Below are 26,386 nucleotides of genomic sequence, written 5' to 3'. Positions count from 1 at the left end.
AACGCACCCCAGATCCAGGCCCATCGGCTCAGCCTGGCTCCTCTCCCCCAGCTCAGCATGGATGGGGGCACTGCTGGCGCAGAGCAAGCTATTAGCTTAATTAATTTGCTGTTATTTCTCCTAACGAGCTGGGATCTGGAGCGGTCGCTTCCCTCCCAAAGCCTGCGCCTCCATTTGCAGCCGCGCTGCGTTCCCCCGCCCCGCTAAGCGAGCAGGGGGTGCGAAGCCTCCAGGCTCTGCTCAAAACAGACCTTGTGTAGGAGGGAAAAACGAACACGGAGGGAAAAATCCCTCCCCGAGCCAGCGCCTTAACCCACTTCCCAGCTGCGGCGCTGGGAGAGGGGGAACTCGGCCCTTAGGGGGGAGCCCCTCGAAGAGAAGACCTGCGATGGTCCGAGCTGGCCCCTGGCCCAGGCTCAGCCCTGAACCCTCTGCCAGGGAGGGAAACTGAGGCAGGGCTGCTGGGGAGGGAAGGGGCAGCACGGCAGCGTGGGCAGGAGGTCAATAGCCTCTGCTGCCAGGTGGGCTCTGGGACCCCCACCCTACTGCTGGCAGCGAGGGCAGCGAGTGCAGGGAATGAAGGGGCTGGGGGACGATGCGAAGGGGGGCAAGTTGAGGCCCCCCACCCTCCCAAGCCACCCTCCAGCACGGTGCTGGCAGGCCCTGCCTGCATCCTTCCCCCTCGGCATCTCCCCCCAGCCCCGCTCCGCCGCCACCCCTGCCATCAGGGTGCACCGGGAAGGTGCAGGACTTGGGGTACCTGCCACCCCCCCCCCCACTGCCATTTGCCGTGGGAAGCCGGGCTGCGGGCCAGAGGGAGCAGGCGGCACAGAAGCGGCGCAGGCGGCAGCTCCCGCACCACCTACACACCAGTTGTTCCTTTCCCCACGAGCCAGCGAGGAGGCTGGGGGGAGAGGAGGGGGCTCGCTTCTGCGCCCAGCCCCGCTGCCACGGCCCAGCCGGGCTCAGGGACACGCAGTGGCTGCTCCCCAGGGATGTCGGCGCGAGGGCGGCTGGCGCCGGCCACAAAGGAGCCACATTTCCAGTCCCACCAGGAGCTCCTGGAAAAGGGGAAAAAAGCAGCTCCTGGCACACGGCCGAGCTTTCCGGTGGCGCGGTGGAAGGGAACGCCGGCCCTGGGGGTCTCGGTCCGAGGAAAGAGACACAAGAGCAGGGGCTGCTTTCTAAAAGGTATTCTCATCCGCGTGCCGATACAACGCTGGTTACAAACGTGCACTCCTACAGGACAGGAATCCAAAGCAACAAAACCAAAAACGCATCACAGTGTTGTAAGGTCCAGGACTTCAGTCACGCGACCGATACGTTGACGGTACATTTCAGCCTTAAGGCAGAGAGATGGGTTACAGCGAAAACATACGGGATTTCTACTTTGAAAGCGTCGCTTCGACGCCTGAAATTAGGTACAAAAGATCATCGAGTTACGAATGACACAGGAGGTGTTGCTGCTGGAGAGGTGGGCATGCAGGAGAGCTCGAGCGGGCAGGTGGGCTGCCGGGCACCCCTCCCTCGCCGCAGATGGGGACTCAGAGGCCACGGTGACGTTCCCCCTCTCGCCGAGCGACCCGCGCCAGCAGCTGGCACTTCCCCACGCCGCCCCAGCACGTGCTCGGGGCGCGCGGCAGGGATCGGCAGCCTGCCTTGCCAAGTTTCCTAATGCAATTTGCAAACGGCTGCGAGGACACGGCCAAGCCCAAGCGTGACTGGGAGCCGGAGCGGCTCTGCCTGCCGCGGGTGCCAGCAGGATGCGTGCTGCAGAGGCGGCGCAGCGCTGCGGCACAGGCGAGCCAGCCGGGCTCGGCTTGGCACACACGGCGCTGCGGTGCCGGGCACCCTGGCAGATCAACCTGCGAATCCTAACGGGGGAAACACGACCACGAGGTCCCCGGCGAGGAACGCCGGTTTCTGTGGCGGCAGGCGCAGGGCTGAGGTGCTTCCTCCTGGGGATGGGAGCCCAGGCTGGATGCGTCGGGGCGGGTTACGACACCCCCTTCCACTTCCACAGCAGCAACACCCAAGTGCTAGGAGCAAATCACTCCTCTGCTTGCCCTGTCTAGCTGGTTTGACTGCTGGCAGGGCTGTTCTGGCAGTGCCGAGGTGCCTGGATGCCCATAAACCTCCCTCGCCGGCGCTGATTTGGCTGAGGCACAGGAGGCCGGTGGAAATCTCCCCCTGCTCGGCACGGTGTGCTTGTGGCAGCGGGGAGGGGGCTGCCCCGTGCTCGTGCACCTGGATTCCCGTCTGATGCGGGTTGGGAGCTTGCACACACATGGACAGAGACAGCCAACGACACAAGGTACCAACAGGGCTTGTTGGGAAAAAGAAACGGGAGGAGCATCTAAATCAAGTGGTGCCCGTGCAGGCAGCGCTTTCCTGACAGGCTCCTATCGCTCAGCTGCCCTTCCTATCCTTAAACAACAGCAGAAATAAACTTGCTAATTTAAAAAAAAAAATGGAAAGGAAGAATTAACTTATCAGCTCTCTCCACGGGGGGCAGGGGATGTTACGTTCCAGTTAGCCCAGACAAACAAATTCAAAATACCCAAAAGAAACAAATCAGCTTTACTGAAGGGGCTGGTTCATTTCTTAAATAAAAACAGAGAACACAATCAAGCCAGTTGAGTTTAACATCCTAGAGAGGGAAAAGGGCAGACGTTTAGTAAAAGAAGTCGCGAGGACTTGCGGCCAAGGACCGATGCTGAGGGTTGATTCTTCGGTGAACTCTGTGCCCCAGTGAGGGAGAGGGAAGGAGGGCAGATCAGCAGCAGCGAGATGATTTTTCGGGAGGGCACCGGTAAAACCAGAAAGGGAAGGAAGGTGCCTGGCCCTGAGCACAAGCTGGTGCAGCTGATTTCATCCCGCTGCCTCACCTACACACAGGGAAGGAGCCTTTCCCGAGAAGGAGCTTCCTCCTCGCCGAGGTGCCGAGTCTGGCGCTGGGATTTCCCACAGCCGCATCCCTACGTGTTGCTCCTCTCCTTTGATTTTTCACCTTTGCTGTCCTGGTGGGGAAGAGGGAAGAGAAGCAGAGGGTTAGGCTGCCCCACCACAAACACCAGCACGGGGGCTGCAGCACCATCACCAGGGTCCTGCGAGCAAACATCCTCCGATGCCAAAACATCCTACCTGGGTGCCAAAATACAACCACCCCCCGCCCCCGCCTCCAGCTTCCTCCCAGTTGTGCCCACTCCAGGCACAACCAGCTCCCTTCAGCCAAGCCCTCCTCCTGGTGAAACATTTTCCCATCGCGAGGCCTTTCAAAGGGCACCTCGAACAGACAATCTCGCAGTGAATTTACAAACGCTGCACGCTTCCCAGCCCTCCACCGTGCCGCACGCCGCCTTCCCTGCGTACGGGAAACAACCGGTACATGCCTGCCCGGGTCTGGGCTTGCTGGGATTCAGGCTCGCTCAGCTCCCACATGCTAAGCAAAGCATTGAAAAGGAAACCAAACACACACGTGGCACTCTGGCGCGCGCACACACACGCACAGCTCACAGCACTGGAGTGAGGAAACCGTTCCCAGCGCAGAAAAAACGGCTCTCATCTCTGGAAAGCCTTGAAGTCTGCTGCCTGAATTATCTACTAAGGTCTCGACATCTATTCTTCCAGAGAAGTCACCGCCTCCTAGCTTAGGACTCGATCTTTCTCTCTCTAAAGTGTTCCGTTTTCTACCCTGAGCAAATAATAAGAATTTAAAAAGCAAGAGTCAACTTTAGACTTACTTTTTACGTGGGTTTAGTTTTAAAGCATTTAGAAACTCAAATTAACTGGAACCCTGCTTACCACCTGTAACGAGAAGCTGAGGTTTGGGACATGTCAAAGATTAAGACAGTTTAAGATTTCCTTGGAACATTGTATTTTTGGGATGGGAGAGGGAGACTGCAGCATCACGCACACGCCAGCAGCACAGCATCACGCACGCACAGACTCAGGCCGAGGGGGACGGTACCTCAGGAGGTGGTGGCTTGATAGTCACAGGCTGGGATGTCCTTCGAGGTGGCGAAGGCTTGGGCTGCACTTGCTGCTGGACAGTGTTGTAGTACGTGACCCCTCCGTACACCTGGGACTGGGCCTGCATTCCCCAGAGAGCAGAAGGGTCAGTGCTCTGCGCTGCAGGGGGCTGGCTGTGTCGGGGGCTCTGGAGCCCCCAGCATAAAAGGGACACGGACCACAGAACCAGTCCAGGGGAGGCCATGAAGATGCTCCAAGGGCTGGAGCACCTCTCCTGTGAGGACAGGCTGAGAGAGTTGAGGTTTCTCAGCCTGGAGAGGAGAAGACTCCAGGGAGACCTCTATTCTCTTAACTGGAGAATACTCAAATACTCAAAAAGATGCTTATGAGAAAGATGGGGACAGAATTTTTACCAGGGTCTGTAGCGATAGGACAAGGGGGAAAGGCTTTAAACTGAAAGAGAGGAGATTCAGATGCAATATTAGGAAGAAATCCTTATCTATGAGGGTGGTGAGGCATTGGAACAGGCTGCCCAGAGAAGCTGTGGGTGCCCCATCCCTGGCAGTGTTCAAGGCCAGGTTGGACAGGGCTTGGAGCAACCTGGGTGAGTGGAAGGTGTCCCTGCCCATGGCAGGGGGGTGGAACTGGGTGGTCTTTAAGGTCCTTTCCAACCCACAGCAGCACTTACAGCTCCCCAAGGACCCTCGCCTACCCCTGCCCCTTACCAGGGCGCCCCTGCTCTCGGCAGGGTGGGCAGGTTCAGGCTGCAGCAACCCGCAGCCGTGCCGGACCGACGTCTGTGGCAGATGGGTTTCCTTCACCCCGTGGAGTTTCCCAACTGCTAGATAACGTCTGCGCTTTGCAACAGCAGCAGCGACCGTTCTTCCGTGCCAACGAGGCAGGTAACAGCTCCCCTTCACACCCAGATCCCCTCCAGCTGCCCGGGGGTTGGGGACCTGCCCCCAAAGCGGGCTTGAATCCCTGCCAATGCAGCTGGGATCAGCCCAGGGCAGCAGGGAAGGTCAGAGAGGTTGTAGGGCTCGGGGAGATGCATCTCGCGGGCTTGCCACTGCGTGTCAGCCGTGTGCTGCTGGCACGGCAGCCCTGGGCGGACTCGTCATCACGCTGCCCACGGAGATCTGCCTCCTCGCTGCGGACACGGACGTCGAGCAGGAAAAGCCAGCCCCACGCTGGTCCCTTTGGCTGGTGCCAAAGAACAGCACCAGCCAGTTTCCAGCCTCCCTCCCTAACAAAAAGGGCTTCCAAAACAATTTTCAAGGTGTCCTTGGCTTAGCATGGACCCGGAGGGGATGCAACTGTTGACAGGCTCCCGGTGGGCCACTTCCCTGCTCTGTAGGGCAACACCTCGATTCTGAGATCCGCCCACCCGGGTATTTAGACCCTAAATTCGGGGTAGCTGCACAGCAGCCACAGGAGCAGTCCTTCCCAGTTCCCCGCTCCAAGCAGAGATAGGGATGACAGTAAACAACCTCCCACCACGGAGCAGCCCAGCTGCTCCACATCCTCTCCCAGGAAGCCTCTGAGAATATCCCCACACTCCACAGGATCCCATCTGCTCTTGATGGCTCCCGCTCAGGAAGGAGAGGCACAGCGCAGCTGGCTTACCTGCGTGTTGGAATAGAGATGAGGAGGGGGCGGAGGGGGCAGTGCTCCTGGGGGGTAGGGGTAGCCAGGATTCCCAAAATTCATGACTCCAGGAGGGGAGAAGTAAGTTGGTGCAAGCAGCTGCTGCGGCGGGGGCTGGCCCGGGGGCATGGAGACTGGCGGAGGGTACAGCCCAGGGTTTGCCATGGGGGCTGGCGTCTGGTGGGGATGTAAACCTGGGAAGTGACAGAAAAAAAAAAAAAAAAAAAAAAAAGAAAAGAAAAAAAGCTGAATGTGACATGCTGCACCTTCCCCGCTGCAGAGGGAAGGAGAAGCCCTTTGTTCAAAGGCTTTTCCTGCAGCCATGAGACCTCAGCTCCTGGGCTAGGGAGGAAAAAAGGGAAACGCTTCTCAGCGGAGCGGAGCACGGCTCGCTCCCCAGCACCAGGGTTCCAGCTCACTGGAACCAGACACAGCCCCGGGTCGGCACCCCCGCTCCAGGAAACAGTTCTTGTGGTCAAGATAGGGAACATGCCAATTCAACAGCTCTCGTTTCTGCTTTCTTCTTCTGAACTACAAGCAGCAGGGACTGAAGAACCAGCCTGGCACAACGGCGGGCAGAGCAAAGGGCCCCACCGAAGGGGAAGAGGCTCAGCCAGGAGGATCTGCGCAGGACCTGCAGGCAGCCAGCCAGGGGCTGCCCAAACATTCGGCTCACCTCAGTCCTGCACCAGCTGCGAGAGCCAGAAACGCCTATTTTTCTTTCCTTAACATTTATATTGATTCAACCCCACTGCACGAGGGAAGCAGGTCTCTTCCATGTTGTAGAAACAGGGAAAATGGATTCCCCCAGCGAGAGAGGCTGCGTGAAACCAGCGTTACCCACTCCTCAGCACAGACCAAGCCTCCCCCTACCCCAGGCACAACCATAACATCGGTACCAGCTGCCCCGTGCCCTGCTGGGGAGCCAGTTCCTCACCTGGATGAGGGAGGTGCATTTCTGGCTGTACGATCATCCCTTGGGGCGGCAGCGGGGCTGGGTTCTCACTGTGGGTGTAGATTGGTCCCTGGAATTGCACTGCAACACACAACAGTTGGTAAGGAAAAGCTCCACCGAATTTGATTCTACTGCAGCAAGTCACACGCACACCCCAGCCAGCGACAAGACTTGAACGCAGTGCTGCAAGCGACATTCCCATCGGCACACGCAGTCTACCAGGCTCGCAGATGCTGCATGCTCCCAACAGAAAAAGCCTCCTACTCCCTTTACAAAACAGGAGAATAACTGGGGGAATTTCTTCTCCAACACTTTAAATGCTGGAGTAAATTCCTACTCCATCCTCAGCCCTGTTCTGTAATTCTCCCCGGTCTCTATTGTCAAAGACATTGCTCTGATTTCCAAGTTAATTTTAAATCCCAGCTTTCCTGAAGAAAAGCAGTGTCCTAGAGAGCCCTGGCACAGGGAGGGGAGGTGGTAACACCGATTATATTTCTGTGGGTTTAAACACCAACCAGGGAGGCTCAGAGCAGCCTTTCCGCTACTGTACGAGATGAGGCAGCAACGTTATTTACAAAGGGAAGGGAAAACAAAGCCCCCGACCTTCCCGACCCTAACAGGAGCAGGGAGATTCCTGCTGCAGCTGCTCAGGTCTGAGCACACACGGAGCCTCAGGAGCAAGAGGGAAACACTCACGTGGGTCATAGTAGTGCCCTTCCATGATGCTGATGTGCATGGGGGGGGCAGGCTCCGGCACTGGCGGTCTCTGCCGCTGCGATGAGTAGCGTTTCACGCGCCCCCCCTGCACCGCCTGAAAAGAGTCCAAAGGCATCAGCCAGGGTCAGTGTGTAGGGCAGGAGCTTGAGGGAGCACGAACCCACGGCCCCACCAGCCCCTGCAAACCTCTATCTGGGTCACGCAGCAAAAACGACAAACACCCAACAAAAGGGAAAGGCTGAGGTGTCACAGGCAGCCTCTAATTACTACAAGCCAGAAACAAATAAACGCCGGGCTTCCGCGCTTCTAAAAGCAAGAGTCACACACCGCGCAACATGCTTTACCATTTCCTCCATCCTGTTAAACTGAGGCGGTGGCCCAGTTCCAACGTGCATATGGTTAGGAATACCTGAGGAAGAAACAAACTGGTTATTATGGTTTGCATTTGCTCCCAGTAAAGGGCCACCTCACCCGCCGAGGCGCCTGTCGCTGGCCCTACGAGCGCTGGCAGCCCGGGGACGTTATTGTACTACAAAAGGCACAGCTCTTGCTTTCATGACAAGAAACCTAACTTTATCTCTTGGGTTACAATTTTAAATCTTTCAGTACAAATTAGAAGCTGTGGTGTCACCGTGCAATCATCCACACTGCTCAACACCTTTTAAATCTTGCTGGGAAAAAAATAATAAATAAAAAAATAAAATTTTCAGCTGGAAATCCAAGTTCTGATCTAAGCTCTCTTCCCGCTGGCACAAGGATTTCTTCAGAGTAGAAACAAGGATCCACGTGGGACTGGGTGAGCTGCAGTTTAAACCCTCTCCAGGGCGTAACCACTTTTATCACAGGCTCCTTTTAACTTGAACAGCAAAGTTACGGCGCATATTTAAAACCACAGTGCCAAACTCATCACAGCCGCTTCCAGGGAAGCAGGAGGGGACAAAACAAATGCTGAAAGTGCCCACGGATCAATGATATTGCAAATATAGACACAGACATACAGAATGACCCAATGGCTGGCTCACCTACCCAAATGTTTCCCAAAATTAACTCCTGCCTTCTCTGCTAGGAAGAAACAAGGGGACAGTAAAGTAACGCACCCTGCTTACAGACGGAAAGTGCTCTCCTACCTGCAGTCTAGAGCTGTCTCACGGTAAATTTGTTAGGATGCTGTATTTTGTAGGATTAAAAAAAAAAAAGTACATAATCTCAGCTGCAAATCACAGCACTTTTGAACTCTCAAGTCTACTGGGATGTTTAAAGCCTGTCTACTTGCATCCGCAGTCAAGACCAAGGGCCTGTTCGCACAAAGATTTTACCAGTCACATCAGTACAAGATGACTTGTGGTTTCACGACCTAAACCTCAAGAGATGCTTATGAAAGCAGCGAGTTGCTTTCTTCTCCTTGCTCCAGTTTTATTTCCCTCGGGATGAACTCTTAACGCTCCCCCAGAAAAGGCTCTTAATTCTGCAAAGAGATAATTATACCTGAACGACCTCTCGCATGGATGCTCAACTAGAATTCAGTCCCGAGCTCGCAGGGGGGTAACTCTGCCACACATGCCGCCCTCAGCCAGCCTGCCTGCTGCGGCAAACTGAGCAGCTTCCTCCCACCAGGTAAAAATGAATTTGCCAGTCCCACTCAGGCCTCAGCTAACAGCAACCAAGTCTCAGTGCTATGGAATAAGCTGATAAACAAGAGGAATGTTCCTTCCTGCTCCTAGCAGGATGTTACAGGAGCCCGACTGCTCACGACCCTTACCTGCCAGATGAGCACAACGCTCCTTATCTCCCGAACTCTGGCTCCTGCTGCAGCAGCCAGTCTCACCATGATTCACACTGGACAAAGTCCCTGTTGCCTGTCCCATGCACAAGCCTTCAGCTTCACTGAAGCTTCCCCGATCTCAACACAAAACAGGGCAGGAAGAGGGAAAGGATCTACTCATGTCCTCCCCAGCCCTAATTCCATCAGCCTATACCAGAATGCTTAATTTCCTCTTTTTTTCCTTTTCCGTTTTGTCCCCTCTCACTATCTCCACCGCACTTTCTCAGCAGCGTGCATCGCCATCACGTTATCCACCCTGAGTCTGGACTAAGGCAGAGCCGATTCAGCTCTGAGCGACCACACGAACCGCATTTGGCTGGGGCTGCAGTGGAAAACCAACAGGCTGCACCTACTTACCCCTCAGCTCCCGGGGCTGCAGGAACTGAGACTGCCCCGGAGTCCAGTTCTGCTCAGTGAGATTCATTTGGGTCATCTCTTGCTCCAGTCCATCCAAGCTGGATTCTACCGGCGACTCCCAGTTACTGCTCTTTGCTGGTGGGGGGGACGTCTCGGCTTGCACGGGTTTTGGAGGCACAGGAGTCAGCCCTTCCGAAGCAGGAACTTCATCTGCCAGCTTCCCTGCATCCCCAGCTTTGATTCTGGTCCTTCTTGCCCGGGAATAAGACTTCTTTTCAATTGGTCTGTCTGGTGGTGGCTGTGCAGCATCAGCAGCCGTGGCTTGGTTTTCCAAAGCGACCTCCTCCTTCACAGGGCTGCTGTGGACATGAGCTGCTTCCACCTCGGGTGACTTGTCTCTCGGTGGGGTTTGCTCTGCACGCTTCGCTCGATAGTTGCTCTCCTGTTTGGCTTGTTCGCCGTTTCGAGACAGATGCTGTACGCTTGCTTCCGAAGCTCGGTAGCTTGGACGGGTCTCTTTGTAGCCCCCCATTCGTGGGTAGTTCCTAGGTGGGGGCATCCTCCCCGTACCTGCAGAGCTCCTGTTTGTGAAGGTTCGTGGGGGAGCTGAAGTGCTGTCTGCACCTTGGTGCCTTGGGGGCTTATTTGGCCTCTCGTTGGACCAGTTTGGGTCTCGTTGAGGAGAACTCCCAAACCTGAGGGAGAAAAACAGTACCGATGACCAGAAAGAAATCCCTGGGTGAGAGCTACCGCTGTGCGAGGGAAGCCCTCTCTGGGACGCAGCGTCTAGAAAACCCAGGACCAGGGTCCCACCCCAGAGCCAAAGCCAACAACAAGAGGCTTTCCCTCGCTGGGGCTTCAGACCCGTCTCCCGCTGGGACAAGCCAGGCTCTAGTCTGACTTTGCTGCTCACCTTGGTTTGCGCATCCTCCTGGGCTTGATGTCATCGGGGTTGTGAGCTGACCTGATGTCGTAGCCATAAAGCGCGATCAGCTCCTGCCTGGTCTTGGGAGCCTGCTCATCCTCCCGGAATTTGTCGTGCTCCCAGCGACCCTCGTCCTTCCACAGCTTCCGCTGACGACCCTTCGGCCTGGAACAGTTACACAGGGAAGACCAAAAAGTTGTTGGAAAGCCAAGGAGACGCGGCAGCATCAACCAGTCCCACACACAGAGCCTGAGCATTTCTAGGGCTGGGTGTGCACAAGAGACAGTGTTTCTTCTTCCTCCCACTCCTCCTGCCCAGCAGCTGCTGGCCTACCCACTGCTATTTCTGAAAAGCAGCATGAAGGGTCACCACTCACTGGCAAGAAGCTTTCCTTGTGGATTTTCTTGCACCACCCTCAGCCTCTCCCTTCCAAACAAAGAGCTAAAATGTCCTGGCAGGACATTGCAAGCAGGCAACCAAAGCACAGACCTTGCCAGCGCTTCACAACCCAAGCAAGGAGCAGCGCTGCCAAACACTGGCCTGGGAACTGGCCTCACCCGCCCAGAAAGAGGCAGGCACGTGGGGGATGCTCACATACCTGACCTCCTCCTCCTGCGTCTGCCCTCGGAGGTCATGCTCAAAGAAGAGCCCTTTGCGGGGGATGTAAGCCGGGTTCTTCCGATCCTCATCGTCATCCAGATGCTTGGGAACTTTTTTTCCAACTTTATTCTCCACAGGTTCGGTGCTCTCCTGTCAAAACCAGACAGCTCTTACCACTGCAGCAGTCTCTCTGCCAGAAGCCCCCCACGGCCCAGAGAACGCATGTTTAACACCTACCTGCCCGTCCCCACTTTGCCTCTCACCAGTTACAGCACCTTTGGAGTCAGGTTTGTCATCCCCTTTCTCCGCTTTTGCTGCTGACTCACAAGAATCATTACTATCCTGCTTCAGTTCCACTTTGGCACTTTCTTCCTCACTGTAATCCTCTTCCTCTGCCTGAAAGAGCCCCGGTTACTCAAACATGAACCTTTAGCAACAGGTCCCCCAGGAGTTTCCCCACACAACTCGCCCGACCTGGAGTTAGACCCCTAGAATCATAGAACCACCGAATTATTGTTTAGGTTGCAGAAGATCTTTAAGATCATCGAGTCCGACTGTTCCAGTCCCTTTTCCAGTTGTTGAAGACCTGACTCTTTCAAAGCAGAGAATTAGCTCTCAAGGTCCTTCCTACCCCTGTATTTCTACGGAAAAAACAAAGACTAAACCCAACACCTCTCCCCTCCGACTCCATCAGATCCAACAGTCAGGCTTTCCAGAACAGAGCTGGGACCAGCTCCCCCACAAAGCCAGAACCTCTCACCGCCCTGAAAGCAAAGGGCTCGCGCGAGCTGGGGAGACCAGCGAACAAGGGCCCTCAGAGCGTGCGTCCCTTCCTTCCCACGCTGAGAGCCTGGATCCAGCCAGCGCCGTGTTTCCAAATTCCCTGGAGTTACTCAGCTGACTCACTCGGAGCACTCTGCTCACAGGAGCGTGACCTCGTTTCACCCTCCAGGAGCCTGCAAGCATTGCTTAGGCTGGAACTGACACTAAAAATAGCTCTGTGTGATTAACAAAAAGACTGCTCTATTTTTCTCTTTCAACACAGTGTATTTGCACATCAACTGCTCCTTTTGTTTACGTTGGGGAAACCCAGACGTGGCATTATTTTTAGGCACAGGAACAGAGTCATCTTGGCATGTCAGTGATGCAATACCCTCGCTGCTCCAACAGCCCAGCGTGCACCAGCGCTGCTCTGCTTCTCCGTGTGTGGAAACACCGGGCAGCCTCCGCGCAGGTTTTTAGGTGTGAAGAGCTGCCCTTACCTGCATGTGCTGCCTCTACAGCCTGCCACGCTCCTTCCTCACTAATGGCAGAGATTAATCCACAAACTAACAGCCCTTATGAGCTTTGATTTCAGCTGCTTGGTTGTTTTGCGTTTTCTCTAACTGCTGCCCCACTCAACATCCCCAGAACAAACACCTCAAGAGAAGGGTTTTCACCAGAAAACCTTCACTGTAATCATTACCAACCAGAACTTTTCTAAACTGCCTGGAAATGTTGAATTTACAGTTCTGAACCAAAAATCCAGGGAAACCTACAGCCACAGGCTGCTGCCCAGGCTGCCTCCCATGCACAGGCAGGGGGTCTCGGTACATGCAAGGTGGGATTTCCTCAGCACACACGCAGCACAGAGTTGCCAGCACTCACGGGGCGCGTTACCCCTCCAGCAGCTGTATGCAGAAGGCAGGGGTGCTGCCTGGGATACCTCCAACCCAGCAGTTCATTTTTTAATTTCAACGAATCAAAACACAACAAGCACCCTACACTTCCTTCCACACCCTTCCAGACCAGGGCAAACCCTGCTCCCAGTATCCAATGTCTGATTCCCACTCCCACACATATACTGGCCCTACGTCCACCCCCCAGCAGCACACGCGGCTTCTCCCCAGGGCTGGGCCCAGCACCGTGGACTGAATGCCAGAAAATCGCCTGGTGAGGGGCTCAGACTGGGGGAGACCATTTCCCTCTGCAGCGGCGATGACTACACTGCAGCACGGCTTGCTCCGAGTTTCTGCGCGGCTGGCACGGAGCACACAAGCTGGTATCTTGAGACAAAGGCGATGGCTGCCAGCAGGGTCAGCGTAAGAGAATGAAGGACACAAACTGGGTTTTGTGCTAAAATTATGTGAGATGCAGTCGCTCGACAGAACACTTTAAACACCAGGACAGAGACTCCTCTTACCTCCGAGTCCTCTGCGCTTTCGTAATCGGACAGTACAGCTGCAGGGGAGAAAAAGGAGTTTGGTGTCAGGGCAGAAGGAGAAACACAGCTTCCCCCCGAGCGTAACAGGCCCTGCTGCGGGCGACAGCTGGCGCAGGCACAGCGAAGAGCCCCTCCGAGGGGAAGTCAGAGGCCAGTGCCAAAGTGTCGCTGATGAACACCACCCACCACCAGCTCACACAGGAGGAAGCAAGGGCGATCTTGGGGTGCACTGTCCCTGCACCCCGCATCTGCCTACTATTACAAGTTAATATTTGGGATGACCAGAACCACGGAACTATGGGAAAAGGCATCAGTTCGGTTTTTACATTTTGCATGCCAGCAGTGCCTGCAATGCCAGGGAGTCAGTACTCACCATCTCCTTCGATGCCATCCTCGCTTTCCTGGGGAGAGAGGGAGAGAAAGGCGCGTTAGCAGAGGGAAGGTCAGCAGCCAGGTGTCCACAGCATCCTACGATCCCAGACACAATTACAACAAGGTTTGGCCCCAGCCCTATCGTGTCTGCCCTTGGAAGTTCAACTTCAGTGACCATGAAAGAAGCAACAAAATCAGGGCTCCCAGTACCTTTATCTAAGATCCTTCCAGAGCAAGCTGCGCTGGGGGAACACAGCTTGAGAAGGAAAAGCCCAAACTGCGTTAACTGTTGGGGTCTTCAGCGGGAAAAGAGCAACATCACCAGAGAAGCCAGGCTCCTCTCCCTCGATAAGGGAGGGCCAGACAGCTAACTGGGGAAAGGACAAGAGGATTACTTAAAGCAGGAGCCCAGGAATAACGAACAGATGCCAAGCAGGACCGAGCTCAGGCAGGCATCTGCTAGAGACTCCGGCAACAGAAACGAAACCTTGTGCCCCAGGGAAGATGCTGGATGAAGCAGAACAGCTCATATCAGGAAAAGTTTCTAGCAAAAGAACAGACTGATCGTACTGTCCAGGAAAAACAACCTCAGATCAAAACCAAAACCAGCCAACGCGTTAACGAGATAAGCCCAAACGCCAAAACAACCAAGCAGAAATACGCTGCCATTCAGGAGGAACTTGAAATAACTGGCACTATAAATCTGTGACAGAGGAAAATCGCACCCAGCTGCAAAGTGCGGGAGGAGAGCAGTTACCCTGCGGGGGTGGGAGACAGCAGCACCACCAGCTCCCCATCAAAGGTTTCTAATGCCCTGGCATACAAGGCAGCTGGTCAGAGATGATAGCGAGCGGCAGAGGCGGGATGGGGCAGCAAACCCACCCGCCTGGCCCCTGCTGTGGGGAACAACCCCCGGGGCACAGGGGGGGCCAGGGGAGGCCCCTACCCGGTGCTGGGGAGCCGGGGGGCCCAGCCCTGCTCCCCCAAACACAGGGTGGTCCCAGCGTGCTGCCCCCAGCCTGCTGCCCACTCAGCTCCCCCTGCACCCCAGTGCCCCCTCGGCACCAAGGGTGCCCGGGTCACTCCATCACCCTGGCTAAGGGCACCCGAGTGTCCTCCTGGGTGCTGGTACTGTCCCGGGTGAGCCCCCCCCCCCGCACCCCAGTGCCCCCCTGGGTGCCAGTACCACCCTGGCTGAGGGCCCCACGGTACCCCAGCCCCCCGAGTGCCAGTGCCACTCCGGCTGAGGCCCCCCCGGCACCCCAGTGCCGCCCCGGGTGCCGGAGTCACCCCACCGCCCCGGCTGAGGCGCCCCCCGAGCATCCCAGTGCTCCCTCTTGTACCGGTACCGCCCCAGCTGAGGACCCCACGGTACCTCGGCGCTCCCCCGGCCCGAGTGCCGGTGCTACCCCGGCTGCGGGCCCCCGGCACCCCAGTGCCCCCCCGGGTGTCGGTACCTCCCCGGCTGAGGCCCCCCCCAGCACCTCAGTGCCGCCCCGGGTGCCGGTGCCACCCCACCGCCCCGGCCGAGGCTCCCCCCGGCACCCCAGTGCTCCCCCCGTGCCGGTACCGCCCCGGCTGCGGGCCCCTCGGCACCCCAGCGCCCCCCCGGCCCCCCCCGGCCACACTCACACACTCGGACTCGGGCGCGCTCTTGGCGGCCCCGCCGGCCGCGCTCTCGGCCCCGCGGCCCCGCGGCCCCGCGCTGAGGGCCCCGGCGGCTCCCCGCGGCGGGCGGTGCGGCGGCCGGGGCGAGCCCGAGCCGGAGCCCGAGCGGGAGCGGGCGGCGCTGGCGGCCGAGTCGGCGCTGTCGGAGGCGGCCGAGTCCGAGTCGTCCTCGCTGTCCTGCGAGGCGCGCTGCCGCCGCCGGTCCGCCATCTTGGGCAGCCGCAGGGGCGGGCGGCGGCGCGGGGCACCACGGGACGGACTACGGCTCCCGGCGGGCACCGCCACCGTCCCGGCAGCCCTTGCGGCAGCGACACACTCCTCCTCTCCCCCCCCCTCCCCCCGCGGTTTCGTTCCCCCCCGGCAGGGGGCAGGCGCGCGCCGGGCGCGGCGCTGACAACGTCACAGCCCGGGTGGCGTCACGGCGGCGGAAATGGCGTCATGAGCGCGCGGGAGGGGAAGGGAGATACCAACACGCAGGGGGAAAAAAGGGGGGGGAGGGGGGAAGAAGGGGGGGAAAAGAAGGGGGAAGGGATAGAGAGGGAAAGGGGGGGGGGGAAGGGAAAAAAAGGGGACGAGGGAAAGGGGAGGAGGGAAAAGGGGGGGGGAAGAGAGGGAAAAAAAAAAGCCAGCATGGGTGTGCCCACACGTGACACCACCCCCCCCCCCCCGCCGCTAACATGTTTATAACTTTATTTTTCTTATTTTTTAAAAACAAGATTTCCTTTAAAAAAAAACAAAACAAAAAAAACCCACCAAAAAAGTTTCCTTCCGTTCATTAACCTCAGGGCCAGAACACGGCCAGGATGCCGGGGGTGTGTGTGTGTGTGTGTAGATAAAATGAGGGGGTGGGCATGGGGGGCAGGGGGAGTACAGGCCCTGCGCAGGGACGGCGAAAATAAAATTAAAAATGGAAGCAGCGGCTGTGCTGGCAGCTTTCCTGTTTAATCTCTGCTGAAGGGGAGCGGGGGGCACACGGGACCCCCCCTACCCCCCCAGAGCCCCCTCCCCACCTACCTGGCACCGTGGGGGCCCTGGCAGCGAGGGTCATGACTGGGGGCCTGGGACCAGGACCACCGCACCGAGCAGCCACAGCCCCCCCCCCCGCCCCCCCCCCAGCAACCCCCCCCTCCTTACAGCACCGCTTGGCAACCTCAAAACAATTAAATTATATATATATATATATATATATATAAAAAAAAAATTTAAAAACCCAAATTGTGCGTATAGGATTTCTATTTCACCAAAAAAAAAAAAAAAAAAAAAAAAAATTTAAACTTCCCCCCCTCCCCTCACAGCTGTTCAGGAAGGGGGGAAAAACCCACCCGATGAGGACCCTCCCCACGCCACCGCCGCCCCCCACCCCCCACCACCAGCTGCTGCTCCCCCCTTTCCCCAACTAACAAGTAACAGCAGCGGCGGTGGAGCCCCGGCAGGATACAGCCCCCCCACCCCCCCACCGGGATCAGGTGCCCCCAGCCCCGATGTCCACAACCATGGCTGGGGGGGGCGGCAGGGGCAGCGTCCAGAGCAGTGGCGCAGTGAGGATGGGTCTGGGGTCTGCCCGCTGCCCCCCAGGACCGCGGCAGCCTCAACCAGTAGGTGAGCAGTGCCGGTGAGGGTACGGCTGGTGGCGCGGTGAGGGGGGCACAAGTCCGGGGCACGTTTGTAAGAATCCAAAAGAACAAAACGGGGGTGCTGGAGGGGCGAAGCCCCCCGCTCAGAAGGCAGGAGCAGCCGGCAGCACGGCCCGGTGACGGACGGAGCTCCCGGTGACGGGACTGAGCTCCCGGTGGCTCTGCTACTTCCGGCAGGTCCGGTGCGGCGTCTGCTTCTTCTGCATCTCCAGGCGGCACCGGCTGCGCTCATCCAGCCAGGGCAGCTCGAAGTTCCTGCGGGCACAGCCGGGGTCAGCGCCCTTCCCGCAATGCGCCGGTGAAGCCCACCCTGTCCCATCCCCTCCGGTGCCGCCGGTACTCACTGTGGGGTCAGTTTTGGTAAGGGCCGGCCAAAGGCGACGACAGGCAGGTAGGGGGTGATGAGCAAGCTTTCCACTGCGGAGAGACCAGAGCGTTACACCCAGTGCAGGCAGCGCCCCTGCCTGCACCCCTGCCCCTACCCCTACCCCGTGCCCACGCCCCTGACCCTGCCTGCACCCCTGCCCATGCCTCTGCCCGCACCTGCACCCCTGCCTGCTCCCTGGCACCGAAGATGCTCACCGTCATCTGGCTCAGGGAAAAATGAGGTAACTTCAGGCTCCGACTCCTGAATCCCTTTCCTTTTGTACATTCGGAGCTGCAGCCGCTGGAGAATTCTCTGTTCCCTGATCCGCTGGATGTCCCACCTGGAGAAGGTGATGCCGCGGGTAGCAAGCGGGCGGCACTGGACCCCCCCCAGGAGCTGTGCCGGTGCCACCGTGCTGGCTGCGCCATGAGAGCATCCCTCCTCCGGCAGCGTTGCTGGTGCCCACCCCAGCCACACCCCAGTCCCATCCCCCAGCTCTGGGTGACACCTGGGGGCCCTTCCCAGCAGGAGCAGGTGCCCATCGCCCACCCAGCCGGGACACCCCCTGTCGCCCTCTTTGCTCCCACCTTTTCCTTCGTTTCTCATCCAGCTCCAGCTTGGCGTGCCGTTTGGAAAAGACGCTATCATCCAGGTTCTGCAACGACAGACAGGGATGAACACATCCAGCCCCGGCACAACCCCCACGGCGCACGGGGTGCTGCTCCTGCACCCCCACCCCAGCCCTCCGGCTGCAGCTGGGCTTTGCCGCGCTGGTGATGCCGGATGAGGGGATGAGATGCCGCCTGCCCCACAGCTAACGCCACAAGCTGCTCTGCCGGAGTGCTGGAACAGCCTGGAAGGTGTCTGCGGCACCGCCAGCTCTGCCACCACCGCGGCGGCGTACATACCTCCAGAAGGTCCGAGGGGTTGGGGTCTCTCAGGGGCTCCACAACATGGTCCCTCCAAGACGGAACTGCGGGGTGAGAGGCCAGGCTGTTAGCCCCACGCTGGGACCACCACGGCCCCACTGTCCCTTGCCAGCCCGGCCCCCCGCCAGAGAGCACGGCTCAGCCCCCCCAACTCCCCATCCTGAGCCTGGCTGAGGCGATGCCGCTGGCTGAGGGTGGTGGGAGCTGCCGGGGGGCCCGGGGGGGGCAGAGCTCGTCGCCATCTCCCCAGCCAAGCGTGCACACCCAACCTGAGCTGCTCCAAGCTCCCCTGTGCCGGAGCGCTCGGCCATCCAGCACAGCCTCCACCGGCATCAGCAACCGGCACAGCCCAGCGCTCCCCATCACCGGTGCTCACCACGCCACAGAAGACCAGCCGGGAAGGAGCAGCCGGCAGGACAGGTGCTGGATTTGGGGGCAGCTGTGTGTGCCGCGCTGGCACAAGCCACCACCACGTTTCTCAACTGCCAACAGGACGTTGCTTCACCCCTCGCTCAAACGGGCACGCAGGCTGCTCGGCAAACCCGGTGGCTAAAGCGGAGCAGCGTGCTGCCCCCAGCTCCGGCAGCCTGGCACACGCTGCAGCGGGATGAGCTGGAGACGCGGTTTGGAAGAGCCCATCGCTGGTACCAGAGCCGCTACCCATCGCCGCGGCAGGGACCCGGCAGCGCGGCACCACCAGCTGCACCTCTCCCACCGCCACTGGGACTCTGCCCTTTGCCAGCGTCAGGTCGCGGGTGCTGAGCCCCGTTCCCCGGCCGCCCCGAGGCAGGCGAGCCCCTCTCCGGCCACCGGCTCTGCCCCAACACCTGGCACGGTGCCGCCGGTGCCACGGCGGGCTCTCCATTGCTTACTTGCCACAGTCTCCTCCTTCTTTGGAGAAGGCTCCCGCAACGGCAGCGGTGACGGGGGCGGCTGGTGCCAGCGGCACAAGTACATTTCCGTGGTTGAGAGATAGGGCAGGTCGTCTGCCTCACTGCTGAAGCTCTTCTCCTTGGGGTGGGCACCGGGGCCCTTTGGCGGTGCCGAGGCTCGGAGCGGGGTCTCCAGGAGCGACCTGGGTTTTTCCGGAGTCTCTTGGCTCCGCAGTTCTCGTTTACAAACAGTTTCGGACAAGGAGCCGCCCGATTCCTCCTTCCCCGGGGAGTGCTTTAGAGTTTTACTCTTCACTTTCGAGAACTCGGACACCAGTTTTTTAACAGGCGTCTTCCTCTCCGTGCTCCCAAACGTGGGCTTCCTGCGGGAGGAAGAGGAGCTGAGCCAGGCACGCGCATCCTCGCCCCACATCAGGGTTGCTGGGGGGGGGGGGGGGGGGGGGGGGGCTGCCAGCACCCCCAAACCAGGGCTGCTGCACCAGGGCCGGCTGGAGGCAGCTCTGCAGAGGCAAAAGGGGCTTCCCCAGCTTTCTGGGGACACTCCTCCCCCCCCCAGGGTTTCCCAAGGTTCCCCCCAGCCGCTGATGGATGGGATGTGCTGCCGGTGCTGGGCAGCCCCTCTGAGCAGCTCGAGGGTCACTGAGCTGAGCTGGCACCTCGAGGTAGCACCAGCCCCATGAATGGAGGGGAAAGACCCTCCCCCAGGACCCACGCACCCCCCAGCACCCTCTACCTTTTGTGCCCCTTCCCATTCCTGCCATAGGGGAAGTGCTTGGGCTGCAGGGTCGGGGGGGGCTCCAGCAGGTCCTGGGGACACTCCAGCGGCAGCTTCTCGCACACCTCCACCTCCGGCTTCTCGTCCACCTCAAAGCCCTGGAAGATGCGGTGCTTCTCCCGCTCGCTGTCCTTCTTCACCAGCTGCACTCGCCTTTCCATGCGCTCAATCCGGGCCAGAAGCTGCAAGGCAGGGCGAGGGCTCACCCCACGGGCACGCACCCCACGGGCACCCCAGCTCCCCCCAGCACATCGCCCTGCCCGCAGGTCCCTTCAGTGGCAGAAGAACACCCCGGAGCAGCACCCACGCTTCAGCCAGTGCCCACTCGTGCAAACACTCCAGTACAGGTGGAGGGGACTTGGCAGACCGGTGCCACCCCACCGCGGTGCCCTGCCGTGGCAAAGCGTTCCGAGCACGGTCGTGAGGAGCCCCTAAACAGTGACCGAGCCACCCCCCACCCAGGCTCAGCCGGCACACCGGGAACGCCATGGCTGATGCCTGCGCCCCCCAGAGCACCACCAGTGCTGGGTGCTGTGGGCATGGCATCCCTGGGCAGTTTAACAGTGACGCCGGCAGGCAGCACCTAGAGTGACCAAATGGCACAAAACGGCCACTGGTGCTCTGGCACTGCCTGTCCCCATGGCACAAAGGCCACAGCAAACCCCACATATCTGGGGGGGTTGCAACCTCCGCTGCATCCCCCCACCCCGAGTGCCCAGGCAGCACCACTGGCCCCAGGAGGAGAGGGCAGTTTGTACTTAGCTGTGGGCTTCATTAGAGGGCAAGCACCCCCCTTGGTGACACCAGCCCTCGGCCACCTGGCCCCGACCCTCGCCCAGCCCCGCCAGTCAGGAGCTGTGGCCATTTAGAGGGGTCTGGTCAGCAAAGCACAGCCGGGGGGGGGGTGTGGGGGGGTGGCGGTGTCCCAGCACCCCCCAGGATGTGGCTGCAGTGGGGACCCAGCCTGGGGAAGAGGAGCTGAGAGCAGCCCCCGCTCTCCCTCCCTGCCCGCCCAGTGCCCCGGGGGTCTGCCATCACCCCCGCGGGGGGACGAACCGCAGTGAAGCCCCATGGCGACCTCGCCACGGCACTTCCTCCATGTTGGAGCAGCCGGCACATGCGGCGAGGACGCGGCATCGCTGCGCAGCCCCGGCCGCTGCACCACGTGGGGTGGCGCTTCCCTCCACAACCAGGGCCACCGCAGCTGCCACCGCTGCAGCGGGGCTGAGCGCCGCGCTCCTGCGGCATGCGGCACCCGCGGCATGGCCTGGCAGGCGGGTGATGCGGGCACGGGCATGGATGGGGCGATGCAGGCAGGGCACCCGGGGGGCAATGCACGGCATCCATGGGGCAACGCAGGCAGGGCACCCAGGGGGGGCAACGCAGGCAGGGCACCCGGGGGGGCAATGCACGGCATCCATGGGGCAACGCAGGCAGGGCACCCGGGGGGGACAATGCAGGCAGGGCACCCGGCGGGGACAATGCAGGCAGGGTACCCGGGGGGGGACAATGCAGGCAGGGCACCCGGGGGGGGACAATGCAGGCAGGGCACCCGGGGGGGGACAATGCACAGCACCCATAGGGCAATGCAAACAGGGCACCCGTGGGGGGGCAATGCACAGCATCCACAGGGTAATGCAAACAGGGCACCCGTGGGGGGGCAATGCACAGCATCCACAGGGTAATGCAAACAGGGCACCCGTGGGGGGGCAATGCACAGCATCCACAGGGTAATGCAAACAGGGCACCCGTGGGGGGGCAATGCACAGCATCCACAGGGTAATGCAAACAGGGCACCCGTGGGGGGGCAATGCACAGCACCCATAGGGCAATGCAAACAGGGCACCCGTGGGGGGGCAATGCACAGCATCCACAGGGTAATGCAAACAGGGCACCCGTGGGGGGGCAATGCACAGCATCCACAGGGCAATGCAAACAGGGCACCCGTGGGGGGGCAATGCACAGCATCCATAGGGCAATGCAAACAGGGCACCCGTGGGGGGCAATGCACAGCATCCACAGGGTAATGCAAACAGGGCACCCGTGGGGGGGCAATGCACAGCACCCATAGGGCAACGCAAACAGGGCACCCGTGGGGGGGCAATGCACAGCACCCATAGGGCAATGCAAACAGGGCACCCGTGGGGGGGCAATGCACAGCACCCATAGGGCAATGCAAACAGGGCACCCGTGGGGGGGCAATGCACAGCATCCACAGGGTAATGCAAACAGGGCACCCGTGGGGGGGCAATGCACAGCACCCATAGGGCAATGCAAACAGGGCACCCGTGGGGGGGCAATGCACAGCATCCACAGGGTAATGCAAACAGGGCACCCGTGGGGGGGCAATGCACAGCACCCATAGGGCAATGCAAACAGGGCACCCGTGGGGGGGGCAATGCACAGCACCCATAGGGCAACGCAAACAGGGCACCCGTGGGGGGGCAATGCACAGCATCCACAGGGTAATGCAAACAGGGCACCCGTGGGGGGGCAATGCACAGCACCCATAGGGCAATGCAAACAGGGCACCCGTGGGGGGGCAATGCACAGCATCCACAGGGTAATGCAAACAGGGCACCCGTGGGGGGGCAATGCACAGCACCCATAGGGCAATGCAAACAGGGCACCCGTGGGGGGGCAATGCACAGCATCCACAGGGTAATGCAAACAGGGCACCCGTGGGGGGGCAATGCAAACAAGGCACCGGCTGGCGGCAGCGGGGGTGAAGCCCTGCCGTGGGGTGCACGCAGCGGGGGCAGCACACCGCGAGGCCATGCCCCACAGGGCCCTCCCCCACGGCAGGGGGGGCAAGGCCGGCAGCCCTGGGGGGCTGTGGGGGCCTCCCACCCCCGCGCTGGTTGGCTAACAGCGGGGGGGGGCCCCGCGGTGAGGCAGGCGCACCCACACCCATCCCGGTGACCGCGGGGACGCGGCCCCTTTAAGTTAACCCCCGCGCGGCGGGGCGGGAAGGCGCCGCGGGCCCTTTAAGGCCCCCCCCGCAGGCCCGTTGCCGTGGAGACGGGCGGCGGCCCGTTAACCCCCGCCGGCCCGCCCCGCCCCGGCCCTTTGTGCCCCCGCCGGTCACCCCCGCCCCCCGGCGGCCTTTGTCTGGGGGGGCGGGGGGGGCGGGGCACCAACCCCCTGGGGGGGGCATTAGCCTCCAAGGGGGGGGGGCATTAACCCCCCGGGGTGCCCCTATGGGGAGGGGAGTTAACCACACGGGTGCCCCGGGGGGGGGGGGGCACCCTTGCAGGGGGGGTGGGGGGGTGTTAACCCCTGGGGTGCCGCGGGGGTTACCCCGGGGGGGGGGTTAACCCCTGGGGTGCCACAGGGGTGAGGGGTTACCCCTGGGGGGGAGCCTTAACTCCTGGGGTGCCATGAGGGTGGTGGGGTTACTCCTGGGGGGTGTTAACCCCTGGGGTGCCGCAGGGAGGAATTATCCTTGGGGGGGGGGGGCGGCTTAACCCCTGGGGTGCCACAGGGGGTGGTGGGGGTTACCCCTGGGGGGGAGCCTTAACCCCTGGGGTGGGGTGTTAACCCCTGGTGTGCCACGGGGAGGGATTATCGGGGGGGGGTGCCTTAACCCCCGGGGTGCCACGGGGAGGGATTATCGGGGGGGGGGGCCTTAACCCCCGGGGTGCCACGGGGGTGGGGGGGTTACCCCTGGGGGGGGGGGTAACTCCTGGGGTGCCACGAGGGGACACTTACCTGTTAGTGGGCCAAAGCCCTGGGGGGGGGTGAACCTTGAGGGGGGTAACCCCGCGGGGGGGGGCAAGCCCACGGCGGGGGCGGTTAACCGCCGGGGTGCCACGAGGGGGGCACTTACCTGTCGGTGGGCCAAAGCCCAGAGGGACCCCTGGGTGGTGCTGGGGGGGGGGGCATGAACGCTGCGGGGGGTAACCCCGCGGGGGGGGAGGGGGGGTAACCGCGCGGGGGGGGTGTGTTAACCCCTGTGGTGCCGCGTTCCCGCCCCCCCCCCCGCCGTACCGTGTCCCGCTCGGCCTTGAGCTCCTCGATCTGCCGCTCCTTGGCCTGCAGCTGCTGCTGCTGCTGCTCGATGAGGTCCAGCTGGAGCAGCAGGATCTGCCGCAGGCAGGCCGCCTGCCCCGGCGAGCCCCCGCCGGCCCCCATCCCGCCGCGCCGCGGGCCGCTCTTCCACTTGCCCTCGGCGGGCGGCGGCGGCGGAGGGCCCGGCTCGGTGGGCCCCGCTCCCGGCCCCGCTCCCGGCCCCGCCGCGCCCTCCCCGGCGCCGCGCCCGGGCAGCACCCGCCTGGTAGCGGGGCCGGGCGCCGGCATCCCCCGCGCCGGCCTGCCTGCCGCCGGCCAGCGGCACCAGCCCGGCCCAACGCTGCTGCTGCTGCTGCTCCGCCGCCGCCGCCACCCCGCCGCCGCGGCCCTTGTGTGCCCCCAGCGGCGGCGGCGGCGGCTCCCGGGGCCGGCGGGGCGGCGGGCGGTGCGGTGCGCTGCCCTCCTCCTCCTCCTCCTCCTCCTCCTCCCGCCCCCCCCCGCGGCGGCCCGGCGGCCCGGAAGGCGGGTAGACCTCATGGCCGGGACCCGCCGCTCCGCGCCGCCCCGCTACCGCCCGCCGACACGGCGCAGCGGCGGCCGCCACCGGCTGCGCGGCCCGGGGGGGCGGCGGGGCCCCCGCCGCCATCAGCGCAGCGCATCCCCCGCCCCGGAGGGGGGGGACGGGGACGCGGGACACGGGCTGCCCCGCGTGGGGGAGGGGAGGGGCTCGGCCGGCGCCCACGCGGGACAGCTCCACGCGGGGCGGGGGGACAGAGGGCGGGGCTCGGCCGGGGCCCCGGTTACCTTTAAACCGGGCTCGGTGCGCATGCGCCGCCGGCGGCCCCGGGCGGGGGGGGGCCGGGACCCCGGGGCGGGGGGCGGGGAGCGGGGCCGGGCTCCGGAGCGGGGGCCGCCCCGGTGGGGGCCGTGGGGTGGGCTCCAGGCGCGGGCACGGCAGTCCCGCGTGGGGGCGCTGCCCGGTGGGGGCGGGCGGGGGTCCCGGGCCGGCAGTAACGGGGCGCGGCCGCCCGGTGGCTCCCGAGGGCGGCGGCTCCGCCCGGAGCGCGCCCGGGATCCGCGCCCGGCCCCCGGCCCTGGCCCCGGCCCCGGCCCGCTCTGGGTCTGGGTCTGGGCCCGGGCCCGGCCCCGCGTGGGGGGATCCCCCCCGGGGGGGGTGAGGGGGGGGTGAGGGTGGGTGTCAGACCCACCTGCCACGGGGGGCCGGGGGAGAGGAGCAAGGGCGGGGGTGGTCCCGCGTGAGCCGGGCCCCGCAGTGCCCCCGCGGCGCTGCAGCCCCCCCGTGTGCCCCCCCCCATCCCGCAGGGTTCCCCCCGCCCCGTGTGTCCCCCCCCCCCCCCCCATCCCGCAGGGTCCCCAGCCCCCCCGTGGTGCCCCCCCCCCCATCCCGCAGGGGTCCCCAGCCGCCCCGTGTGTGTGTCCCCCCCATCCCGCAGGGTCCCCAGCCCCCCCGTGTGCCCCCCCCCCATCCCGCAGGGTCCCCAGCCCCTCTATGAGCTCATGCCCCCAATGGCATGAGCAGCCCCCCGTGGGCACCCCCCCCATCCCGTGAGGTCTTCAGTCCCCCCCCGTGTTCAACCCCCCCAATCTCACAGCCCCGCCCCCCCCCCCCCCCCCCCGTGTACCCCCACATCCCACGGGGGTCTTCAGCCCCCTCAAATCCTATGGGGTCTGCAGACCTCCCATTTGCACTCCCCTGACCTCATGGGGTCCTCAGACACACACCCCCTCCCACCGTGTGCACTCCCCATCCCATGGGGTCCTCAGCCCCCCCCTTGTGCTCACCTCCCCCTCCCACAGGGCCTGCAGCCCCCCCCATGTGTACCCCCACATCCCACGAGGTCCTCAGGCCCCCCCTCCATGTGTTCACCCCCCCATCCCATGGGGTCTGCAGCCCCCGTGTGTGCGCACCCCCCCGTGGGTGAGCAGCCCCCCCCGGTGTGCACACACGCGCAGCCCTGCAGAGCCCACAGTTCCTGCTGTACACGCGTGCACACATGCACCCCCGCACCACCACCCCACAGAGACTGCAGCCCCAGCCCGCACATGCATGCACATGCAACACACGCATGCACACACATGCACCCCCAGCAGTGAGGGACTGCAGCCCCCATTGCACACACATATGTGGACCCCCGTACTGCAGCTCCAGCATACACACATATGCACATGTATGCACACACATGTACATGCGTGCACATGCATGCACACACATGCACCCTCAGCAGTGAGGGACTGCAGCCCCCATTGCACACACATATGTGGACCCCCGTACTGCAGCTCCAGCATACACACATATGCACACATATGCACATGTATGCACACACATGTACATGCATGCACACACATGCACCCCCAGCAGTGAGGGACTGCAGCCCCCATTGCACACACATATGTGGACCCCCATACTGCAGCTCCAGCATACACACATATGCACATGTATGCACACACATGTACATGCATGCACACACAGGCACCCTCAGCAGTGAGGGACTGCAGCCCCCACTGCACACACGTATGT

The 26,386-nt window shown here is 61.9% G+C and overlaps 2 protein-coding genes across 5 annotated transcripts; both read right to left on the bottom strand.

The window, feature by feature from the left end:
- Positions 1–2,557: 2,557 nt before the first annotated feature.
- CASC3 (CASC3 exon junction complex subunit) lies at positions 2,558–15,488 on the bottom strand. 4 transcript variants are annotated; one of them, XM_055789967.1, is made up of 14 exons: positions 15,203–15,488; positions 13,572–13,599; positions 13,178–13,215; positions 11,233–11,391; positions 10,994–11,145; positions 10,384–10,560; positions 9,471–10,165; positions 7,636–7,700; positions 7,271–7,385; positions 6,557–6,655; positions 5,599–5,813; positions 3,971–4,093; positions 3,744–3,820; positions 2,558–3,020 (listed from the first exon to the last, which is right to left on the bottom strand). In XM_055789967.1, exons 1-13 carry the CDS (start codon positions 15,446–15,448, stop codon positions 3,785–3,787), a joined length of 2,148 nt encoding a protein of 715 aa, XP_055645942.1. In that variant the 5' UTR covers positions 15,449–15,488; the 3' UTR covers positions 2,558–3,020; positions 3,744–3,784. The 4 variants fall into 4 exon arrangements, with proteins under 4 accessions (XP_055645942.1, XP_055645944.1, XP_055645943.1 ...); XM_055789969.1 differs by having other exon boundaries at positions 3,744–3,807; XM_055789968.1 differs by having other exon boundaries at positions 2,558–3,807.
- Positions 15,489–16,161: 673 nt separating this feature from the next.
- Positions 16,162–24,287, bottom strand: MSL1 (MSL complex subunit 1). The gene is made up of 8 exons (XM_055790034.1): positions 23,827–24,287; positions 19,795–20,018; positions 19,041–19,423; positions 18,148–18,212; positions 17,827–17,894; positions 17,455–17,579; positions 17,217–17,289; positions 16,162–17,127 (listed from the first exon to the last, which is right to left on the bottom strand). The coding sequence occupies exons 1-8, from the start codon at positions 24,133–24,135 to the stop codon at positions 17,037–17,039; spliced, it is 1,338 nt and encodes a 445-aa protein (XP_055646009.1). The 5' UTR covers positions 24,136–24,287; the 3' UTR covers positions 16,162–17,036.
- Between the last annotated feature and the right edge of the window lie 2,099 nt (positions 24,288–26,386).

The sequence above is a fragment of the Falco peregrinus genome, chromosome 18 (genome assembly GCF_023634155.1).
Source record: "Falco peregrinus isolate bFalPer1 chromosome 18, bFalPer1.pri, whole genome shotgun sequence".
Lineage (NCBI taxonomy): Eukaryota > Metazoa > Chordata > Aves > Falconiformes > Falconidae > Falco > Falco peregrinus.
Note: the sequence above shows the minus strand (reverse complement) of the source record. Positions and strands in the feature narration are given on the sequence as shown.

Bases quoted from the DNA above. Each gene is read 5' to 3' on its own strand.
- CASC3 (XM_055789966.1), bottom strand. From the start codon at position 15,448: ATGGCGGACCGGCGGCGGCAGCGCGCCTCGCAGGACAGCGAGGACGAC. The intron at 5,814-6,556 runs GTGAGGAACTGG...GTCACTTCCCAG, and splicing joins AATGCACCTCCCTCATCCAG to GTTTACATCCCCACCAGACG. The intron at 4,094-5,598 runs GTAAGCCAGCTG...TGGGGAATGCAG, and splicing joins ATCTCTATTCCAACACGCAG to GCCCAGTCCCAGGTGTACGG.
- MSL1 (XM_055790034.1), bottom strand. From the start codon at position 24,135: ATGCCGGCGCCCGGCCCCGCTACCAGGCGGGTGCTGCCCGGGCGCGGC. The intron at 20,019-23,826 runs GTACGGCGGGGG...CCTGCCTTGCAG, and splicing joins TCAAGGCCGAGCGGGACACG to CTTCTGGCCCGGATTGAGCG. The intron at 19,424-19,794 runs GTAGAGGGTGCT...TTCCTCCCGCAG, and splicing joins AATGGGAAGGGGCACAAAAG to GAAGCCCACGTTTGGGAGCA.